The following is a 24871-nucleotide window of genomic DNA, read 5'->3' as shown; positions in this document are numbered from 1 at the left end:
TTGTTTTAAAAAAAATATGGGCGTCGGTTGACCCTGCGGGCCAGCCCCAAAACTCCCCGCTGTTTTCGAGATCAAGGAGCTTGAAAACATCGCTCTTCAAGCTCGAAAATGCTATTACATGGGATCTTTAGTTTATGAGCTTTTCAAGCTCTAACAAGTTACGTTTTATGCTAGAGTTTGAAAAGTTGAGAATCGAAAATCATTAAGAAGAAGCGGCTTTTAAATTTTTATTATCGATTATGTTCTCTGAAATAAATGTGTTGAGGCAGAAATCAATGTCAGTGATCAAAATCAAGATTTGAATGAGTTTTGACTTAGGTCAGAGCTATAATATATGGAATATCCGAGAAAAACATTAAAGTATGGGTTTTTCTATTTTTTGCTGACCATATGTTTAAAACTAAGGAACAAGTTATATGACATTATCTGATGATCGGAAGAGACTATAAAAAGAAAGAGTTGGTATCATTTCAGACACATTTTAGCACATTATATTTTGATTTATCTGGAAAAAATAACATAAAATGTTATTTTTTAACTTTTCAGCGCTGATATCTTTTGAACTAATCAACCGATTTTGACGTTTAAGGTGGCAATCGACGCGTTTTCTTGAATTCTAGAGCTGATTAAATTTTGATATTTATCGGATGAGTCACTTCAAAGATAATCGAAAAAAACCGTTTTTTATCATTTCTTTCGCCATCGATATCTCTCGAACAAATTAACCGATTGAGATGGTTGAGGTCGCATTCGACGCGGCTTATGAAGTTCTAGAGCTATTTAGATTTTGAAGTCGATCGTTTAAGTCGTTTCTGAGAAATCACTAAAAAACTAAAAACAAAAATTTTTTTTTTTTTCGTAATTCGCCAATATTTTCGAGTCTGCTTGGTCAAATGATCTGAAACTTTCAGGAAAGTTGAGGGCCAACAAGCTCTTTCGATTGCCACCTCAACCATCCAAATCGATTCATAAGTTAAAAAGTTACAAAGAGTTTACACACACACACTCACACACATACATATATACACTCGGACACAATTCTGAAAATAGTCAGAATAGCTTCCTAGGACCTCAAAACGTCGACATCTGATGAAAACTCGACTTTCAAAAATCGGGGTGAAAACAATAACTTCCCAATTTTTCGAAAATCGTCGATTTTCTTAGCGGGAAGTTAAAAAACCGATTTTAGCATTTCTTTCTCCCACGATATCTCAGGAATGAATTGACTGATTTTGATGGTTGCGGCGGCAATCGGCGTATTTTATTGAGTTCTAGAGCTGATAAAATTTTGAAATTATTTGGTTCAGTTGTTTCGAAGATATTCGCAAAAAACTGTTTTTTACCATTTCTTTCTCCCACGATAACTCTTGAACGAATTATCTGATTTTGATGATTGAGGCGGCAATCGACGTGTTTTATTGAGTTCTAGAGCTGATTAGATTTTGAAGTTGATCGTATCAGTCGTTTCTGAGAAATCAATAAAAAACTAAAATAAAAAAAAAATTTTTAATTCTTATTCTTCGTATAACTTGTAAACTACATGACCGATTTACCCCAAAATCTAATCAAGACTAAGTTTTGATGAGCTCTTTCGATCGCCACCAAGTACGTTCAAATCGGTTCATCCGTTCCAAAGATATCGTCGGACAAAAAAAGTTCACACACACACACACACACACACACACACACACACACACACACACACGGATGGACGGACGGACGTCCACCCGGAAATAGTCAGAATAGTTTCCTAGGACCTCAAGACGTTGACATCTGATGAAAACTCGATCTTCGAAAATCGAACCGAAACTAATAACTTCCCTTTTTTGAAAATTTGCAATTTTCTTAGCGGGAAGTTAAAAAATGCATACCTCATCATTAATTGATTGTGCAGAAAAATATTTTGTGAGAATTTCGTAGAAAATTTAATGCTCTACAAAAAAGGTATCTTATATTTTTTCCGTAAACCTCACCACTTGAATGATATTGGAAATTTAAGTTTGATTATTTCAAGAAAAATTTCATTTTCGTTTATAAATTTTATAGCTCGACAATAAATGACTATTATAGAATGCGCAATACAAATTTTCGTAGGACATTAACTGCTCTATTAAAATTGTTTCTAATGTTTTGGCGATTAAATTAAGCCTTCAAAAGATATTCATCATCAAACTTTCATGTGTACTGATTTTAAGAGTTTTTGATTAGATATTCGAAAAATATCAATTAATTTATAAGTTTTGAGAAAATTCACACGAATTTTAGTTTTTATCGACTGAGAAACTTCAAAATATTTTTGTTTTCTTTTATGTGTAAGTATCTTTGTCTACATTTAAAAAATTAAATTTTACATTATTTATCGCTAAGTTAAATATTTATTAATAGAAAAGGCAAAGTTTTCATTATAAATATATTATGATATGTTTTTGTTTTAGAGAAAAAAAATATCCAATTAGTGACAAAAAAATTTTTCTTTCAATTTTTAGCTAAGTTATTCATTTTCAAACATTTTTTGTAGTAAGTAGGGTAATTTTTTCGATGCTCTTTCACAACTTGCAATAAGAAATAAAATACAAAACAAAAATTCTCTAGAGAAGAAATTTTTCCTAGGACAATATCCAGTTATAGTGGAAAAATTTTTAAACCCGTTTTGAGGACTTTATCGAAAAAAACAACATAATCGTGATTTCTAATAATTAAAAATAAAATGTTTAGAATTATTGGAAAAAAATTTTGAAAATAAAAGTCAAATAATAAAAATTTAAATGACAAAAAAAGAATATGTATGAAATTCATAAACTAAATTGAAATTTTTCGATTATCTAATCAAAAACTCTTAAAATCAGTCCACATGAAAGTTTAATGATGAATATCTTTTGAAGGCTTAATTTAATCGCCAAAACATAGGATACCATTTTTATAGAGCAGTTAATTTCCTACAAAAACGTGTATTGCGCATTTCATAATAGTCATTTATTGTCGAGTTATAAAATTCATAAACAAAAATGAAATTTGTCTTAAAATAATCAAACTTAAATCTTCAATATCATTCAAATGGTGAGGTTTACGAAAAAATATAAGATATTTTTTTTGTAGAACATCTAATTTCCTACAAAATTCTTTTGGAACATTTTTCTGTACAGTCAGATAATGATGAGGTATGAATTTTTTTCTATTGGACTGAGAAAAGAATAAAAAACTGCGATGAGCGCCATCTTCTTATTGAAATTAAGAGCTCATATTTGGTGAGAAGTTTTTTAAGGTGTCTAACAACCCATTTTTCCGTGTCACTTGTAAAAAAAAAAAAATAGTTGATTTTTTTGACCCACCGTAAATGCACACAGCACTTAATTTATTTTAGTGTGAATTTTGAGGTGATAAATTTTAATACCCGGCAACACGTGGTAAGATAAATTGCAATTAATTAAACAATTATTTAATTTCGAGTTACTTTAATAATCACTAATATGAACAGTAATAAACATTAACTTTTACTTGAGAATTAATCTGAGATGCAATATGAATAAAATCAATACGATTGTTAAAGATTTGATTTGAAAGCACAAAAAAACAACTTGTAGCATGTAGCGTCGGTGAATTTTCAATAATGGCTTCGTCTTCTTCTTCATCCCTACTTGGATAAGAGGGCGGAGCTTGAGATGAGATTGGGACTGGTAGAGCCACCTGCGCATGATAACGCGTCGACGCAACTCTATTTAACTGGCCTCAGAATAGTGATAAGAAACGCAAACGCAGGAGATTCGAACACACATTTCATCGTCAAAAAACGATTCATTATTTGACGATTTAAAACGATTAATGGCGATTAAAATTTCAACTCATCATTAATCGTTTGTGATTGTCATACTGGTCCAGAAATTGTAATATTATCTCACGATTAAAGACTATTCATGACGATTCGGAATTTTTCATCGTCATGAATTGTCCTCAATCGCAAAACACTATTACAATTTCTAGTTACACATGAGGATTAATAACGATTTATGACGATTAGAAATTTTTAATCGTCATAAATCGTCATTAATGGTAAATAATAATATAATTTCTGATTCTGTATGAGGATTAAAAGCGATTCATGACGATCTAAAGGATTGTAAATTCAATCGTTTTTAATCGTCGTTAATCATCAATTGACGATTCATGACGATTGAAAACGCTTAATAATTTAATTGTTTTCAATCCTCTTTAATCATCAATTGACAATTCATGTCAATTGAAAACGATTGGAAACTTAATCGTTTTTGATCCGCTTTAATAATCAATTAACGATCCATGACGATTTAAAGTGCATTCTTTCCATCTTCTTCACCGAATCTTGATTACACGGTGTTCATTTATCTGTTATTCAGTTGTGAGCTATATTCAAGAATAAAAGTCGTCCAGGAGTTAGTTTTAAATTGATTATAAGAATTTATGCCGAATAGACAAATAAATTAATACGAATTTTTTATTCGATTTTTTTTTTCATTTTCATTTTTTAGTTTTTTTTCTGAATTTTCTAGCATTGTCATCTGATTCTGAGTTATGCTCCAAATTTCAAGTGTCTAGCCCATCGGGAAGTCAGTTTAAAGTCGATTACAAAATACCACCCAAACGGACATACATGAAAGCGCGTTGATAAAAACGTGATGGAATAAACTTTTTCATACTCAAATTAAGATTTTTTTTCAGCTATGCTGGACTTAGAGGTGAAAAAAATAATTTTTTTAGCCACAATTCAAAAATTCATAATTTTAAAACAAAAAAAAACACCTTTCTGAAATTTTCAGGATCTCTTAAGATTGCTTGAAGGTAACGTAGGAAAAAATTTGAGCCCGAAATTTTGTGTCCTCATACGATTTTTGAGAATTTAAACTTCTAAAACTTTTTGATTTCTCAAAATTTTTTTCCGAAATATTTTTTTTTTTTTAATAGCCTTAAGTGTCCCCTTCAATGTAAAACAATGACTATTTCTGTATCTATCATTGTTTTCGAGATATTAGGAAAATAAAGATGAAAAATAGTAAAATTTTTAATTTCGAATAACTTTCGTAAAAAATTTTTCTAATTTTTTTCCTTTGGCAAATCTTTGTTTTATGATAAACGAAAAGTTTTGACCAAATTTCGTCCAAATTGAAGGGGGTTGATGACCCACAGAGAAAGGAATGACCCACAGATATGTAACATTAAATTATATTATTATTATGATTCATGACTGTTGCGTAATCACAACTACATTCAAATTTGAATGTAGTTGAACTTCCGGCAAATAGAGGCAGCACCTACTGGGGCCTAGTGTCTATCAATTAAAAACTTGACTTGCGCATTTCGACGCATGCGCATCGAATTTATCCTGCCTCGTGGCAAGAAGACCGACGCCATTATCTATTCGTTTTATACAATTTCAAGTGTCACCACGTGTTTTGTATAATCTATTCAAATTGCGCTCATCTTGAGTAAATAATTAAAAGTAATCAATTAATTACATTAAGGGTTCATTACTCTATATAAAAATATAATTATTTTTATAACCGCGAGCTCCAGAGCTCATAAAATAATTAATAAATAACATCAAGAAATCCAGTGTTCTACAACCTGTTCCTGACGAGGTTATATCATCGAGAAAGCAACAGGTGCATTTTTTATTAAACATTTACTTGCTATCAGTGCTCAATTAATTTAAAAGACTCAGTTTTGTTATTTATTTAATTAATATTATGCTCAATTTTTTAATTAAACTAAAAGTTATGTTTCGCTCAGTAGCCTCTGCTATCATGCTACCACGTGTTCAACAGATAAATTAAAATCAGTGTAATTTATCATGAGCTCATTAAATTCAATTCAATTAAGTGATCATCACTATTAAAACTCAATAACAAAAATATTTATGTATTCAGTGCTATTAAAAATAGTAATTAATGTGTTCACTTCGCTCAGTAACCTCTGACATCATGTTACTTATTATCATGACATTTTTGCATTCAACTCAGTGTTCAATTAAACTCAACTTGATTATTTTTAATTCATTATTTACTCGAGCTCAACTCAATAATTTGTATTCAATTATTCACGTATTCATGAGCTCAGACAATTAACAGTATTTATAAATTAAATAAACTATTTAATTTGCAACCCAGTGATATTTTGTGCTGTGACAAATAAAAATATTGTTATATTTTTAAATATGCGTATTTTTCAAACATCCCAACCACCAACCAGTCCTGGCATGTCTTTATTTAATTATTATTACAACATTTTATGGTCCTTCGAGCCGGATGGTTGGTTGGTTGTGTCGGCAGCATCATCATTGGGCAGCTGTACTCATATAACCCCATTCAACAGGTCAAGGAGCTCACTATGGGGGATGAAGAGAAGAAGAAGGGTCTTCCAAAGGACCAGGAGCACTCAGAGGTCCCTGAAGGTACCCCCACGGACCAACACCTCTTTCCTGTAATCAACGTGGTCGAAAATCAAGGCCTCAGCGACTCAAGCGCCACCGAGACTGGGATCCACGGCGAAGGAGACCAGTCTAAGCAGAAAGTCAAGCGCTCTCCCAGGAAATCGACGATTTCCCCAGCACTCGAGCTGAAAGTTATCAGCCAGCACTCACGGCTTAGAGTCTTCTCAGACTGGGAATCTCTGGCTGCTATGCTCACCGTTTCCGACGGCTTGGCTCAACTCAAGTCTCGACTTGAGTTACTCGAGGGTGAATGGCACCAGTTCAACCTCACTCACGACTCACTAGCACTCACCTGCACCAAGGAGTTCTTGGAGAGCTCATATGTCAAGGACGGAGTATACGACCTGGTGTACAGGTCGTATATCAACGCCAAGGGCAAACTCATCGCACTCATCAACTCAATACCAGTTCCAGCTGTTGCTCCAACTGTAATACACTCAACCCGGGCTCCAACTCATTTGCCAGCACTCGCAATTCCCAAGTTCGATGGGCGTTACGAGAACTGGCCGGAATTCAGGGACTCATTCACCTCAATGGTGATAAATGCTCAAGAACTTGCTCCAGTTCAACGTCTTCAGTACCTGAAGAGCTGTCTGCAAGGACAAGCCGCACTCAGCCTCGCCAGTGTACAAATGTGCGACGACCAATTTGTACCTGCGTGGAATCAGCTCAAGGAGAGATATGACAACCCTCGCCTACTCATCGGTGCTCAACTGGACAAGCTCCTTAACATGCATGCACTCACTTCACGCTCATCTGAGCAGCTCAATTACCTTCTGAACACCGTTTCAGAGGTAATCAACGCACTCAACGCACTCGGGGTACAATTGAACTCAGATATGAATCCGCTGCTTACGCAGTTGATCATATCTAAACTGGACTCACACAACCGGGAGCTCTGGGAGAACAAAATGGGTGCTTCGACTGAATACCCATCACTCAAAGTGCTCAATGACTTTCTAGTCAGTCGTGCTCGTGCTCAAGAACGGGTGGAGCAGGCATCCAAACCACCACGTTCATCTGGAAAACCAGCGTCATACTCTGCTGCTGCTGTTTCAAAGTCGCACTCATCGGAAACTAAATCTCCAGCCACGAACTCATCTACTGCACTCAAGAAGCCTCCCAAGAAGGTATTCCCTCCTGCACAATATCCCTGTGATTTGTGTAAAGGAGATCACTTTATTGTGAGATGCACTCAATTCTTGGGACTCACAAAGGCTCAACGCACTCAAGTCGTTGTGGAGAAGCGACTTTGTGAAAATTGTTTTGGCCATCATCTACCGGATGCGTGCAATTCACAATTTACCTGCAGGGTGTGTGAACAAAAACATCACACCATGATACACCCGGGACTCAACAGCACTCAAAAACCATCTAGCTCAGCCGCTAAAGGCACTCAATAAAGACGTCTGCTTCCACATGACGACTCGAGCGACGCTCAACTGAACTCAATTGCACTCAACACGTCCGGCATTCATCATACTAGTACTCATCGCCCAGCAATCTTACTCGCAACATGCCTAGTGGACTTGATCACCAAGTTAAGTACTCATCCAGTACGCATATTGCTGGATCCAGGGTCTGAATTATCGTTTGTTTCAGATTCCTTGGTAAATTCACTCAAACTTAAACGCACTCACTCATCTATCCAGATTATTGGTATTGGTGTTGCCAATGCTGGTAGAACTAAAGGTCAAGTCGCACTCAAGCTTTCATCTAGGCATTCAAACGACTCAGTCATCATCAGTGCTCATATACTAGGTGGTCTCACTACTCAACTACCATTTGTTGCACTCAACACACTCAACTGGGACCAATACAAACAACTACAATTGGCAGATCCAGCGTTCATGAGACCAGGACCAATTGATATCATCATTGGTGCCGATCATTATGGTCTTATCATTAAAGATGCACTCATTAAAAGGTCTGAAGGCCTGCCAATCGCTCAAGATACCATCTTCGGATGGATATTACTTGGTCCAGTTACTCAACGCACTCATCGACCATCTATTACTTATCATGCTGCTGTCGAGCAGTCAACTCAACAACTTCAAGACCTGCTATCACGCTTCTGGACTCAAGAAGAAATTCCAGTCAGCAAAATCAAGGAACTCAACCCAGATGAGGAGGCGTGTGAAGCGCATTTTCAACAAACTCATCGACGAGACAGTTCAGGACGATACATAGTTCGACTGCCAATCAAATCGTCACCTCAACAGCTGGGGAATTCGTACTCAGCAGCATACCGCTGTCTTATTCATCTCAAACGTCGTTTAGATCATGACGATCGTTTGAAATCACTCTACCTTGATTTTCTGAAGGAATACGAAGAACTCAACCACATGGTGGAATCAACTCAATCAACAACAGGTGAACCAGACTACTATCTCCCTCATCATGGAATCTTACGGGAAAGCAGCATCACAACCAAGCTGCGAGTAGTTTTCAACGGTTCCAAAACCACCAGCTCAGGTCTTTCACTCAACGATGTGCTTCACACCGGTCCAAAACTGCAACTAGACATCTTCGACGTACTCATAGGAGTTCGCACTCATAAGCTCATCTTCATAACAGATATCACGAAGATGTTTAGACAGATTTTGGTCGACGAACGCGATCAATCACTTCAACAAATACTCTGGTTCAACCAACAAGGCCAAATAACTCCATATAAACTCACCACGGTCACCTACGGGACCAGACCAGCTCCATATTTGGCCGTTCGTGCTCTACTTCAATTGGTTGAAGACGAAGGACATCGATTTCCTCTTGCGATCATTCCACTCACCCACGGAAGATATGTTGACGATATCTTTGGTGGTGCCGATGACTTGAACTCATTACAACAAGTTGCTGATCAACTTGAAGCACTCTGCAAGGCGGGCGGATTCCCTCTTGCTAAATGGGCAAGCAATCATCCAAAATTACAACAACTCAATCATGTGGAAGCGATCAAAAATCATAAATTCGAGGATCCAGACTCCAGCACCAAGATTCTGGGCATGTACTGGTCCTCACACTCAGATCAGTTCTATTTTACGTACTCACCACCATGCTCAACTCCAAAATTTACAAAAAGGATCATTTTATCAGAGATTGCTCAAATCTTTGATCCTCTTGGATTTCTCGCACCACTCATCATCCGAGCCAAGGTATTCATGCAGGAGCTTTGGCTCGAAAAGCTCAGCTGGGACACTCCATTGGCAGCCAATCAACGGCATAAATGGAGAAACTTCAAAAATGAACTCAAATTTATCTCTGAAATCAAAATTCCAAGATGGATCCACTCATCCACGTGCTCAACCACCGAAATCCATGGATTTTCGGACGCCTCTCAATTGGCAATGGCAGCTGCCGTGTTCATCAAAGTCCACACACCTGCTCATGGAGTCAAAGTTACGCTGCTCTGCTCCAAAACCAAGGTAGCTCCGTTAAAACGACTAACGATACCAAGGTTAGAACTCACCGCAGCTCACATGTTGGCAAAACTCACACAACACTGCCAGAGCACTCTCAATCTCACTCAATCGCCAATATACTTGTGGACGGACTCAACAATTACACTCACGTGGATTAAATCTCACCCGTCTCGCTGGAAGGAGTTTGTTCGGAATAGGGTGTCACATATTCAAGATCTACTTCCAGATGGCCACTGGAATTTCATTCCGGGCACACAAAATCCAGCAGACTGCGCAACACGAGGGTTGACACCTACTCAACTCCGTGATCATCAACTATGGTGGACTGGCCCACCATGGTTGCTCAAGAGTTCATCGTCCTGGCCTAAATGTCCATCAATCGATGATACAGGAGCTCAAGCAGAAGAACGGCCTGGACTGGCCCTGTTCTCATCGAATTCATCGCTGAAATCAAATTGGCCTATCATGGAACGGCCAATACCACTCCTACGCATGTTACGAGCTACTGCAATCTGCTTTAGACTTCGTGACATGATCAAGAAATCACCGAACTCATCACTCAAGACTCCAATTACTTCTGACGAAGTAATTTCTGCACTCAACTTCTGTATCAAAGAAACTCAACGCATTCATTTTTCAAACGAGATCAACATGCACTCCAAACACGCACCATGGCCTAATGGTCATCTATTTGCTCGATTGGTTGCATTCATTGACACCGACGGCATCATTCGAGTAGGTGGACGGTTGGAAAATTCTCCAAATCAAGACCAAAGCAAGCATCCTGCTATTCTACCACGGAATGCGGCACTCACTAAACTCATCATCTCTGATGCTCATCAGCGTACCATGCATGGTGGTACTCAACTTACTCTGGCATTTATACGACAAAAGTACTGGATCATTGGCGGTAGACAACCAGTACGCTCAATTATACTCAAATGTATAAGATGCGCACGACATCGTGCTGATAGAGCTCAACAACTCATGGGTCAGCTACCAGTATCACGAGTTACTCCATCATCTGCATTCACTCACACTGGAGTTGACTATGCTGGCCCAATAACACTCAAAAATTGGAGACGCAGAGGAGCAAAAACATACAAAGGCTGGATTTGTGTTTTTGTCTGCCTTTCTACGTCCGCAGTACATCTAGAGGTAGTCAGCGACTACAGCTCTAGTGGGTTCATCGCAGCACTCCGCAGATTTATCAGCCGACGAGGAATCTGCACAGCACTCTACAGCGATTGTGGAACGACGTTCAAAGGCGCTGAAACTGATCTCAACCGTCTGTTCACTCAAGGAACTCAAGAGTCAAGAGAAATACTGGATCACATCACTGTGAACAGTATTGCCTGGCATTTCAATCCACCAGCAGCTCCACACATGGGTGGAAAGTGGGAAGCTGCTGTCAAATCACTCAAACATCACCTTACTCGATCAGTGGGAGAGTCTTCATTTACGTTTGAAGAATTTACGACTCTTCTTACGCAAATTGAAGCTATATTGAATTCAAGACCATTGGAGCCACTCACGGAAGATCCAGATGACATGAATGCACTCACTCCTGGTCACTTTTTAATTGGACGAGCACTCAACATGATTCCTGAACCAGCACTCATCGATACAAATAGTTCTCGATTGTCCAGATGGCAATTTCTACAACAACGTGTTCAACAGTTCTGGAATCATTGGTCGACAAGTTATCTTCAAAGACAACTGGCAATCACCAAGTGGCAACGTCCAACTCATCAAATTCAAGTTGGGTCACTTGTATTACTCACCGACGAAAGGTTTCCACCAACCAGGTGGCCTCTCGCTCGTATTATCGCACTTCACCCTGGCAAAGATGGATTGACCAGGGTTGCTACGCTTAAAACAGTGAACTCAACACTCACTCGTCCAATCACGAAGCTAGCACTCCTACCAATTGAACCAGAACCTCAAGAAGATGACGAAGAATAACTTCACTGGTTCAATGACATGCTCACCAAAAGATCAAGTACTCAAGAACTCATCAATCATCAACTCTGTTGCTGATGGCGGGCGGAATGTTGCGTAATCACAACTACATTCAAATTTGAATGTAGTTGAACTTCCGGCAAATAGAGGCAGCACCTACTGGGGCCTAGTGTCTATCAATTAAAAACTTGACTTGCGCATTTCGACGCATGCGCATCGAATTTATCCTGCCTCGTGGCAAGAAGACCGACGCCATTATCTATTCGTTTTATACAATTTCAAGTGTCACCACGTGTTTTGTATAATCTATTCAAATTGCGCTCATCTTGAGTAAATAATTAAAAGTAATCAATTAATTACATTAAGGGTTCATTACTCTATATAAAAATATAATTATTTTTATAACCGCGAGCTCCAGAGCTCATAAAATAATTAATAAATAACATCAAGAAATCCAGTGTTCTACAACCTGTTCCTGACGAGGTTATATCATCGAGAAAGCAACAGGTGCATTTTTTATTAAACATTTACTTGCTATCAGTGCTCAATTAATTTAAAAGACTCAGTTTTGTTATTTATTTAATTAATATTATGCTCAATTTTTTAATTAAACTAAAAGTTATGTTTCGCTCAGTAGCCTCTGCTATCATGCTACCACGTGTTCAACAGATAAATTAAAATCAGTGTAATTTATCATGAGCTCATTAAATTCAATTCAATTAAGTGATCATCACTATTAAAACTCAATAACAAAAATATTTATGTATTCAGTGCTATTAAAAATAGTAATTAATGTGTTCACTTCGCTCAGTAACCTCTGACATCATGTTACTTATTATCATGACATTTTTGCATTCAACTCAGTGTTCAATTAAACTCAACTTGATTATTTTTAATTCATTATTTACTCGAGCTCAACTCAATAATTTGTATTCAATTATTCACGTATTCATGAGCTCAGACAATTAACAGTATTTATAAATTAAATAAACTATTTAATTTGCAACCCAGTGATATTTTGTGCTGTGACAAATAAAAATATTGTTATATTTTTAAATATGCGTATTTTTCAAACATCCCAACCACCAACCAGTCCTGGCATGTCTTTATTTAATTATTATTACAACAATGACGATAATTAAATTTATTATCAAAATTATGTAAGTTATACTTTTAATATATAATTAATTTCAATTTAGAAAATTAAAAAATTCAATTTTTAATTAATGCAATAAATTTCGTTGTGATACGGAAATTAGTTAACACTATAACTGTTGCAATTTCATGCAACTTATGAATGAAATACCTACCAGAAACAGATTCTCTGTATAAAATCACGCAAAGTACACGTTTAAAATTTCTTACAATTAAGAAAAGATTCTTTTTACAAAAAAAATAAATCAAATCGAAAAAATACCAAGTACCTAATATAATTCAAAATCATGAAAAACATTTTTATAGAATTGAAAAAAAAATTGAAAAAAAAATTTCAATGTACTTGGTGTGCATTACTAAATTTATTCAATCAAAATAAATTTCAAGAATTGATTTTGAATATAAATTATTTTCTAATAAAATTGAATTTGTTTTTTTCCAGTTTATAGGCACACCAAGTACATTGAAATTTTTTTTTTCAATTTTTTTTTCAATTCTATACAAATGTTTTTCATGATTTTGAATTATATTAGGTACTTGGTATTTTTTCGATTTGATTTATTTTTTTTGTGAAAAGAATCTTTTCTTAATTGTAAGAAATTTTAAACGTGTACTTGGCGCGATTTTATACAGAGAATCTGTTTTTGGTAGGATTTTTTTTATTTGTCATGTTGATTGTTAATGATTTTAATATACACTATTAGAAATCGATTTATAATTTAAGACAAGTGAGCCTATATTGTTTATATTATAATCTTGTAGAAACAATAAAATTGTTTGTTAACAATCGTAGTAATTTTGTACTGCTAAATATCATAACCTGATTAATTAATTTTTATAAGACAAAAAGCTGCAGTTATATAACGACAGTTCCCTTTAAAGCTAACGTCAAATATATCCGTCAACGTCGGACTTTTCTGTTAGTAATTTAAAACATCAAATGGCTTAGTAGTTTGACCACTCAGCACCTTCCGCCGATTACAACTAGCATATGGTGCTAACTACTTACCCTCCCGCCCCTCTCTGACCCAATGGAATGCATTTTTTTCAGAATCTCAATGGATTCAAACTAAAAAAGGGTCTACTTATGATTTTTATGAGTGTTATTTAGGTTTTAGATATCGGGTGACAGGAAACATTCCAAAACCACTCAAACTAGCTTTATATTTTTCAGAATGCAATATAATGATTTGTTTATCTATTTATTCCAACTTTCTTATAATCTAAATAGATAATCTAATAAGTATGTAATACATTGATTTATTATTTTAATTATCGAGTACTTATTGATAAGATGCAATAAATGTTGTAAGATCTCAATATGTAAATTTCAAATGGAAGTTAAATGCACACCAATTTATGTTTTTCAAGTTCACTAATTAATTAATAGGTAGAGGCACTTGAAGCCACTGAGGACATAACATAAGGAAACTTCCCTTATAGCACAGCATGGAGACTTCTGAAGTCTTCATGTAGTACAGTTTGCTTTGACAAAAGTTTACTTGGAAAAGTCTCCTTGAATTTTTGGTCAAATGTTCGTCAACTTCGGACTTTTCCGTTTTTGACGACAGCTTATGTACAACCTGCTATACAATTTGACTTAAATTTACTACTCGAATTAGAATGCAAATTTACTTCAAAAGTTAACTAGAAAAAAATTATCTTCAATTTTCAGGCAAACTTTTACATCAATTTATTGTTGACAAATTCAGGCAATTTCAATGTCAAATTACTGTCAATTTCAAGCTAAAGTGGTTATTAGGGAAGTACCCTGATAGCTACCATAACCGCAAGTAAACTTTAAGCCACTGCCGTGTTCTGAAGCCAACTTCAAGGAAAATGTTGGAGAGCAAACAGTTACCGTTAAAATGACAGTAAATTGTCTGTAACTTGAATTCAACTTGACTACAAGTGTTACCGTCTGACAATGACATTTGCATTTTAATTCGGGTAGTAAATTGACGTCTAATTGTTTAGCAAGTTGTATGCAAATCGTCGTCAAAAACAGAAAAAACCGAAGTTGACGGATATTTGAAGAAAAATTCAAGGAAATTTTTGCTAAAACAAACTGTGCTATTAGGTAGGTTTGGTCAAAGACATCCAATGACAACACTCTAATAGCACAGTTTGCTTTCGCAAAAATTTACTTACAAAAGTTTCGTTGAATTTTTAGCCAATTTCCGTCAACCGGACTTTTCCATATTTGACGACAATTTGTATGCAACTTGCTATTGAATTTGACGTAAATTTACTGCCCGAATAAGAATGCAAATTCGCTTCAAAGGTTGACTAGAAAAAAGTTGTCGTCAATTTTCAAGCAAATTTTATGTTCATTTATTGTTAATTTGACTTGAAAAATTGTTAAATATTTTTTTATCCTCAAATTGTAAACAATTTTATGTATAAATATTAGACTGATTCAAAAAAATCGACTAATTTTTTTATTCTTCATTATATCGAAAATATTGTTGAAAATGACAAAAAAAATATACTGTGAAAGTTTGAGCTCTTAATATTAATATAAACAACTGCCGCATCGCGATTTTCTATTTCCCGTTTATATAACATGGGAAAATTTATTTTTTAAGGTTTGGAATTTTGTAGCTCTCGGTTGGACCAATACTTTTGAATGTTCAAGACATATTCTCATGGGAAATTTGACTCTCTACAAAATAGGACTTTTATAATTTTTCGATATTTTTATTTTTTCGAGAATAATTCGAAATTAAAATTAGATTGACGATGAATTTTTACATTTTTTAAATTTTTTGACGCAACCATCAACTTTATCTGAAAATTTTAGAGGACATTTTTCGTAGAGCATTTTATTTCCTACAACTTATCTTGAAGAAAATTTTCGATATTTTTCATAGGTCGTAAGTAATGCGCAATTAACTGAAAATTTAAGATAATTAATTTAAATCAACAAAACTTAGATTATTCAAGAAAATTTTCAGATAATTGCAAATAACATACGACTTATGAGAAATATCGAAAATTGTCTTTAAATAAGTTGTAGAAAATAAAATGCTCTACAAAAAATGCCCTCTAAAATTCTCGGATAAAGTTGATGGTTGCGTAAAAAAATTTAAAAAATGTAAAAATTTTTCGTCAATCTAACTTTAACTTCGAATTACTTTTGAAGAAATAAAAATATCGAAAAATTATAAGAGACCTTTTTTGTAGAGCGTCAAATTTCCCATAAGATTATGTCTTGAACATTCAAAAGTATTGATCCCACCGTGAGCTACAAAATTCCAAACCTTAGAAAATAAATTTACCCATGTTATTTAAACGGGAAATAGAAAATTGCGATGCGGCAGGTGTTAATATTAATATTAAGAGCTCAAACTTTCACAGTATTTTTTTTTTGGTCATTTCCAACAATATTTTCGATATAATGAAGAAAAAAAAAATTAGTCGATTTTTTTGAATCAGTCTAATAAATATGCTTACCATCTGAAATGGTAAGAACGAACATCACAAACTTTTTTTTTGTAGTAAAAATTAACCTTTAAATTGAGAAAAAATTAACCGCAAATTTTTCGTTTTAACTTTTGTTGTCAAAATGTCGGCAAATTCAGGCAGAAAATTTCAGGCAATTTCACTATCAAATTACCGTCAATTTCAAGCTTAAGTGACTATTGGGGCATCTGTATCTGTCATCGCGCTAAATATTATACGATTTTGATACCACCTAGCGGATGTAACTAAATAGAACTTAAGAAAATAGTAAAAAAATTTTTTAGCAACCCACAAATAGTATTTCTCTGGTATAGGTATATATCTATATATGTATGCAAAATCAGGAAACATTTAAAAAATACAAGTAAACTTTGAATGCGAAATGAATAAAAAAAATTCATCTTAGACATTAACAAGGATTTATTTATATCATTGAAATCTAAAACGTTCTTACATTCTATTGATCGTCATCTCCTGGTATGATATCGATAATTTAATTTTATATCAGAATTTCTATATAACTCAATGAAACTATAGTAAAAAATACAGACTGAAGCACCGCTGGTGGCGCAAAAATGAATCATTGCTATAAAAAAATTTCAATGTTTTACTGAATCATGGCATTTCTTACAACTTTTTATTCTCTGGCAGTGCCCTTTTTGCATGAAAAAATTTATGAAAGTGTCTAAATTGGGGGTGCTATAGTATATGCTGGCCTAATTTCATTATTTGAATAAGTTCTCATAACTAAAATGAATAAAGTTTTATAATTTTAAGACGAACAATCAATCATCTTTCGAATAGAGAAGGAATTTTCTGAAAATTTATTATTTTAAAAACGTTTTTAAAAATGAGAGCTAAAATGAGCCAAAAACCACTATGTCTACGGTTTAGATACACGGTAGGCTTGCGCCATGACACTTCACACATGTACATGTGTTTGAACGTGTACTTGGCGCGAGACACTACCGTGTCTCCTGATTAAGAAAATGATTTCGTAATATAATTATATTCTATTTAATATGCGTCCTTTATACACCCGAAAGGTTATATGCGCAAAAACAACTCGGCTTAAGATGGAATCGCAAATTCACTCGATTTCGATCACTCTTTGATCGAACTGAATAGATATTTGAGATCATTATATGATTTGTAATTAACTTAATAGTACCGCTACACGATAATCGATTATTAGCCTAGTATTCAAGTTAACCCCGGAAAGAATGTTCAGACATGATCATGCCTGTTCATGCATGATTATGTCTGCAGCATTTAATACTTCAGGCCTGATTATGAATGACCATGCCTGTTCATATCTGATCCAGCCTGATGTATGGGATTAAATTTAAAAAACTTAGTTATGATTATATATAACTATTTTAGGTATAATTATATATAGCTAATGTAGTTATAATTATATATAACTAATATATATAATTCGATAGAACTATATATAATAATTAATAAATTCGATATACAATTTTATTGGACTAAGAATCTATTATGTTTTATGTATAAGATATAAGATTTCGTTCAGTAAGAATCTATCACGTATAAGATTTTTATTACTCGAAGTTCATACAAAACTCACTTTTCAAGTCAATCTCTTAGGTCAACGAGTAGCGGGTCAAACTTCTGAGCGTGAGGTCCACAGTTTAAATCCTCCACACGCCGGAGTTTTTGACTTCCCGCTAAGAAAATTAGAAATTTTCAAAAATTCGGGAAGTTATTAGTTTCGGTCCGATTTTCGAAAATCGAATTTCTAAGAGATCTCGAAGTTTTGAGGTTCTAGGAAGCTATTCTGACTAATTTCAAGATGATGTTTGAGTGTATGTATGTATGGATGTACGTACGTACGTATGTAAAGATCTGTAAATTTTAAACGGATGAACCGATTTTGATCGTCAAGGTAGCATTCGACGCGGCTTGTAATATCTAGAAGCTGTAAAGAATTGAGCTTGATCGGTAAGGTGCGTTTGGAGATATTCCAAAAATAAAATCTAACTTGTAATGTGCTCGATGGATTGATTTCGAAATCAACTGGGCTCTAAAACGTTATAAGGCGCGTCGAATGCCACGTCAACCATCAAAATCGGTTCATTCGTTCAAGAGAAACCGTTGTCGAAAGATATAAAAAAAAATGTTTCTTTTAGTTTTTTCGAATTATCTCAGAAACAACCAGATGAATCAATTCCAAAATCTGATCAGCTTTAGAACTTAATAAAACGCGTCAATTGCCACCTCAATCGTCTCAATCGGTCAATTCGGTTGAGAGATATCGTTGAAGAAAAAACGGTAAAAAACGTTTTTTTTCGAAAACCACGGCATACAGTATTTTCGTTGAGTAGTATCCCTCGCGGACTCGGGATTACTCCGAAATCATGGTGAAATTTCGGTGAAATCATAGTGGAAAGATAGTGAACCCATAGTGAAATGACAGTGAAATCACTGTAACTTTGTGCCATTTGCTTACTGTGTGATAATTATCATCCGATGGTAATTTTATGATGATTCCACCATCGATTCATAGTAGAATCACAATAGCATAACAGTCAATTTACAGTAGTATAGCTGTAAGTTGACAGTAGTATTACTGTGTATTTATAGTGATTTCACTATCAGTTTATGCTGGATCTGCAGTGCTTCAGTCATGCTTTCTCAGTAATAATACCGTGATCATACAGTGATTTCACAGCAGTCTTACTATAGATTCTTCGTGAAATCACAATAATATCGCTGTGAATTGACAGTAATATTACTGTGATTTCTTAATCATTTAATCCTGGATCTGCTTAGTTTTTAACGAGATTTAGGGGCAATATTGAGATCCTATATTTATTGATTCAAAGATAATAATAATAAAATTAATAATAATATTATAATAGCAACAATAATCCTAATCTTGGTTTTTCAATAAATAATTTTTCTTGTTTAAAAAAATTATTTAGTATCCCTTTGTACGTCTTCATGTAATTCCTCTGGAGGATTAACTGCTATTTTTTTACCCTCGGTAAAGAAGGAATTTTATTTTTTTTTAACGCATGATGGGACTCGAACTGCCGACCTTTCGATTGAGAGTAGCTTAAGTCATGTACTTTAGCCCGCTCGGCCACCACACGCATTCGGAACTAAATATTTAATCTGTTACTTCATGCTATTCAATACTATATATACTCAAGATTAAGCTATAAGAAAAATTATTTTATTAAATACTATAAAATTAAAAGAATTCGATATTTATCAAAAAAAATTTTTGCCTTCATTTGTAAATCATCAAGTTTTCTTAATTGAGGAATATTTTATTTTAAATTATGATAAATAATAAATATTTACTATTGAAATATTAATCTAAATGATGTTCTCTTTATTTTTTGCAGTAGTTTAAATTCAATTTATACAGTTTTAAAAAAAAAGTTATTCAATTTTTTTATTTATTTATTTTTTTTCATAATTCTGAAGAATTTTACCGTCTTAAGCTTTTATAAAATTAACTAAATTAGATAATTACAAATAAAGTTTCGCTCGGAAATTCCTAAAATAGCCAAATTTATAATAAATAAAATACATATGTGCCCAAATATTTGCTAAACTTACAAATAATTATAGGAGCATTTATGAAATAATTGATATTATTTTTTTTTTAATTCCATTTCTATCGATTAATGACATTAAAAATTCAAATTTTGATTTTGAAATTGGATTAATGATAGATATACCGTATCAGATCACTATCAAAGTAGAGTGAAATCATGGAGAAAACACTAATAATTTGCTGTGAAAATATCATAGAGTCACAGTGCTAATACTACTAGGTTGTCATGGGATCACGGTAAATTCATGGTTAAACCACTATGAACTGACTGTGAAACTATTGTAAAGTCACAGAGTTAACACTATCAGATTACTATGGAATCACAGTGAATTCGTAGTGAAATCACGATAAACTGACTGTGAACCCATGATAAAGCCTCAGTGTTACCATTGTTGGGTTACCATAAATTGATAGCTGATCGACAGTAAAATTATCATGAAAGTATGGTAATTTAATTCTAAACCTACAAAAGAATCACAAGTGAAATCACTATGGAACTACCATAAAATAACTGTAAAATTACTATATAACCAGAGTGACGAAATGGCACAAAACGACTGTGAATTCACTATGAAATTACCATCAATACACAGTAAACTTACGGTAAAATTGATTTCACTGTGATTTCATTGTGATTTCACAGTGACCCTGAATCCGCGAGGGATTAATCGTCGTTATCAAAATAATACCGATACGCGATAATTGATAATCAGCCGAGTATCTTTATCAAGATTACGAGCTATCGGCGCCATTTACGCGGACCGTAGAGTTTTTCGAACTGAGGCCCAGAGTCGTGGTGTTCAGGTGTTTTATGAACCTCGCTTTAACAATTGATGGGAAATTAGGAATCATCTTCATTGGTGGAAAGTGACGACAACTTATTATTCATTTGTTGAACATTGCACTATTCTTTGGCGCATGAAAGGTATAAAAACTGACGCTTCATTTTTCATGCGTTCTTAAAAAGTGAAATTTGATAATAATTATTTATAACACAATTATTGCAATGATATATATATATATATATATATATATATATATTGTGACGTTACATTGCCGAAGGGATGGAGTTGAAGGTTGGAGTACGTGTGAGTCGGTGTGATAGTGAGAGAAAAAGTGAGTAAGTGTGTCGAGTTGAGTTTAGTAAATAATGAGTTGAGGATATGGAGTATAAATGTGTATGGTAAGATGAGTGTGTGATAGAGTACGTGTATGGTACGGAGTATGTTTTAGAGTGTCTGTGTGATGGAGCGTGGATTTAACGGGGGATGTCTAGCTGTGTCGCGGATAGTGGCCAAGATAACGTGCCTCCCGACCAGTGATGACGACTAGGCCCAGGCTTAGCCCTCGGGGTTGACGTGGTGATCACGGAGGTGCGACTGAGATGTCGCCGCCCCTTCGTGGTGGTACCCGAAGTTAGCTGGGGTACGTGTACGGTTATTGGGGGGATGGCAGGCCTCGTTTGCGATGCTCGAGGAAGCCAACAATTCGCTAACTTCGGATATCACGGGGAGTGACATTACGGGAAGGCCCGTGAGTCCACGGCTTGTATGTTTGTGAAGGTAAGAATGGATGGAGAAGCGAGAATGTAGGATTGAAAGAGATGGAGTAGAGTAAGCGAGTTAGAGTGGGAGATTATCGTGAAACAGTTGTGCGAGTACCGTTGAGGAGTAAAGTTGAGACCTGGTGTCGCTCGTGTACGAGTCGACCCAGTAGTCGAGTTTGGAGTCTTAGAGTGAGCGGTGGTGAGTCGGAGAGTCGCCATGGTGGACCTCGACCGCAACCGCTAGACTTTTCGTCGTTTTGGAGCCTGTAGCTCTGTATATGGTGCTCCTGGAGCCGTTTTGTCGTAGTAATTAATTGTCGTGAATTACCGCATTATTTATATTTTATTTTATATCTTATCTAGTAGTGTATTAAGTTTGTGATTCGTCGTCGTCTAGAGGTTCCCGATGTCTTGCCCAGGTATTTATTTGTGTGATGTACCGAGAGTATTGGACCGCGGGTCTTTTGGGCCCTCCGCGTCGCCCTCGTGTCATCTTTATTGTATTTTATTTAGTTTTGACTGGTTATTTTACGTCTTTTTTTTTATTAGTTAATTAATCGGCTTCTTTCGCATTGAAAGAACCGCGACCCTCTCTCCACAACCTAGCATATTGAGCGCACCAGGACATGCCGCTACCACCGGTCATGTCTCTCATCTCCAAAGGGTATAGTTTTTAGGTTTTAATTTACGTGTACGTTTAGACCGGTTGCCGATACCGGGGAAATAAAAGTCGGCTGGCGCCCGTCAGGATCTGGAGGAGATGAGAGGGGTGATTGGTGGGCGAAGTGTAACGTAGCCCGATTTTGAGTAATTTGAGTTTTGAGTTTTGGAGTAAATTTATCGAGTAAAAAGTTTTGAGTAATTATTGGGTTTAATTGAGTTTTAAGAAATATTACGTTACAATATATATATATATATATATTGGACATAAGACTAGTAAACAAAATTATTTATTTTCCAAATCAAAATTCATAAATTGTTACGATAATTGTTTAGATTTTAAATGAATTAACTCATTCAAATTTGTTATGAGCTGTGAAAAGAACTCATTAAAAACTTTCCTGTTTTGTAACCTCTGTCTATAAATTTAGAAAAAACTTAGTAATAAGACGATATGAAAACTAAGGATTCTTGCTAAATTCAAAAGATATTGTTTTCACAACGGTTTACGAAAATCATGTTTACATCACGTGTAAACGTTTGAAGGTCGTTAGGAGCTATTCTTACTATTTTCAGAGTCGTGTGTGTGTGTTTTCGTATATGCTTGTCTGTGTGCATTTGAAATTCGAAATAAAATGGAAAATATCTCGAAAAGTATGAATTTATATTTCACTAACCGGTAACGTTACTTTTTTCGAATAATTTCGAAGCTCAGAATTTAAAAAGAGTAGAAAAAGCTTGATTTTGATAGCTTAAAAATATCAAAAATTTCAACATTCAGATAGCAAGCATGACCGTTTCTTTAACTCTATTCTTCGGAAAATTTATTTTCATTTGGAAAAGCTCGAAAATACCATCTTTTCTCCAAAAGCTTGAAAATAGTGGGATGTTTCGGGATTCGTCTAACATGTAAACTATTTTTCAAATAGTTTATTATTTTCTCAAGTTCCCGTTTTAGCCTGATTGACACTTTTATAAATCTATTTATCATTTTTGTTTATAAAATAACTTAAATTTTTTTACAGAACATTATTCCACGACTATTTACATCGAGTTTTAGTTGTAAAAACCGAAACACCGGCTTTTACGCGGATGTTGAATCAAATTGTCAGCTATATTATACTTGTGACGACCATGGAAATAAATTCTTGTATAATTGCCCACAAGACACCGTCTTCAATCAAGAAACGCTTGTTTGTGATCATACGTATCGGGTTGATTGTAAGAAGTTTGTGAAGTCGATTTCACAAATCGTTCAAACCCAAAAAACTCAAGAAAATGGAGATGAAGATTCAGTCAAATCTAATAAGAGTCGAAATACCGATAAATTTTCCAAGTTCATACGATTTACACCACAGCCATCACTTTTCCTTTCATCTTTTCAAGAAAATAATAAAAAATTATCAGCGTTTGGCGGAAATTCATCTACTTCTTTTAAAGATCACTTAGATTCCAATAACTATCACAATTCTGTTAATAATGCAAGGAGTTTACGATTCAACCAAAAAAATTCGGTGTCTTCAACATCAGATACATTTTTTACACTCACTCGAAGTTCTAAAATACCACGGCTTTTACCATCCAAAAAGCAAGATTCTGAGAACTTTTTTTCCGATTATGAAAATTTAAAAAATACTAATTTTCAAAAAAGCAACAAAGTAGATATTAATAAGTTTAAGGAACCTCTTGAAGCAACTAAACCGTCAATTGATGGCCGCAGTCTTTACTCGGCAACTTTGACGACAATACAAAATGATAAAGACAATCATAATAATAATAATAATAATATTAATGATAATAATTCAAGCAAAGATCGCTTGGTTATTTCAACCACCCCAACAATCACAGCAAAAACGGATTTCCCTATTCCTAACTTAGGAGGATCACTTTTTTATAGATCAATGGATTTCAATGATGATCCATATTATCCACGTTATGCAGCAAGTACAGAACAATACACATTTGGAACATTTGATCAAACTCCTCTTTCATTTGCGACGCAGAGAATAGGAACATCTACTTTAAAATTCAGATTACTAGACGCACTGCCCGATTTGAGTTCTGTTGAAGATTTAGTTGATCGTCGTAAGCATCATTTCATTCCTAAATTTCTAAAAATTTAATGAAATAATCAATTTATGTCAAAAAGAAAAAAAATCTCATCGCAAATCTAACTTTTATAAATAATATGTCACAAATAATAAAGTAAAAGTAATAAAATAAAATTAAATAGTAAGTAAACATTAAAGCTGTTGATTTTTTACTGCGAATAGTCTAAGTTTATAAAAAGGCCATTCGGCAGCCGAAATGGTAGTAGATTTCTCATTATATGATTATTTTCACCTTACAAATAAAAGTTGATTGCAAAATAAAATTTTTTTGGACATTTTTAACCCGTCAGCAATCCCGTTATGAGCTCACGCTCGATTTTAAACATGAATAACTTCTTTTTTTCAAATGGTACGAATAGTTGAAATTTTTTCTATCTTTGAATAGTTTTATCTATTTTCAGATTCCGCTTGAACGAAATTTGTTTGATTGTCATAGAAATTATGAAAAAATTTTTTTTTTGTGCTCCTCAAAAAATGTGAGCATTTTCCTCATCACGG

The 24871-nt window shown here is 34.5% G+C and overlaps 1 protein-coding gene across 1 annotated transcript in view; it reads left to right on the top strand.

Annotated features, from left to right (window-relative positions):
• Nucleotides 1-24539, top strand: part of LOC130677077 (GATA zinc finger domain-containing protein 4-like) — a 90648-nt gene extending 66109 nt beyond the window's left edge. The window contains exon 2 of the mRNA XM_057483663.1: nt 23288-24539. Coding sequence (XP_057339646.1) covers nt 23288-24385 — 1098 coding nt within the window. The 3' untranslated portion in view covers nt 24386-24539. The remainder of the gene's footprint in view (nt 1-23287) is intronic.
• The last annotated feature ends 332 nt before the right edge of the window (nt 24540-24871 follow it).

The sequence above is a fragment of the Microplitis mediator genome, chromosome 11 (genome assembly GCF_029852145.1).
Source record: "Microplitis mediator isolate UGA2020A chromosome 11, iyMicMedi2.1, whole genome shotgun sequence".
NCBI classification, from domain to species: domain Eukaryota; kingdom Metazoa; phylum Arthropoda; class Insecta; order Hymenoptera; family Braconidae; genus Microplitis; species Microplitis mediator.
The sequence above is the reverse complement of the archived record's forward strand: the minus strand, read 5'-3'. Positions and strand labels throughout refer to the sequence as shown.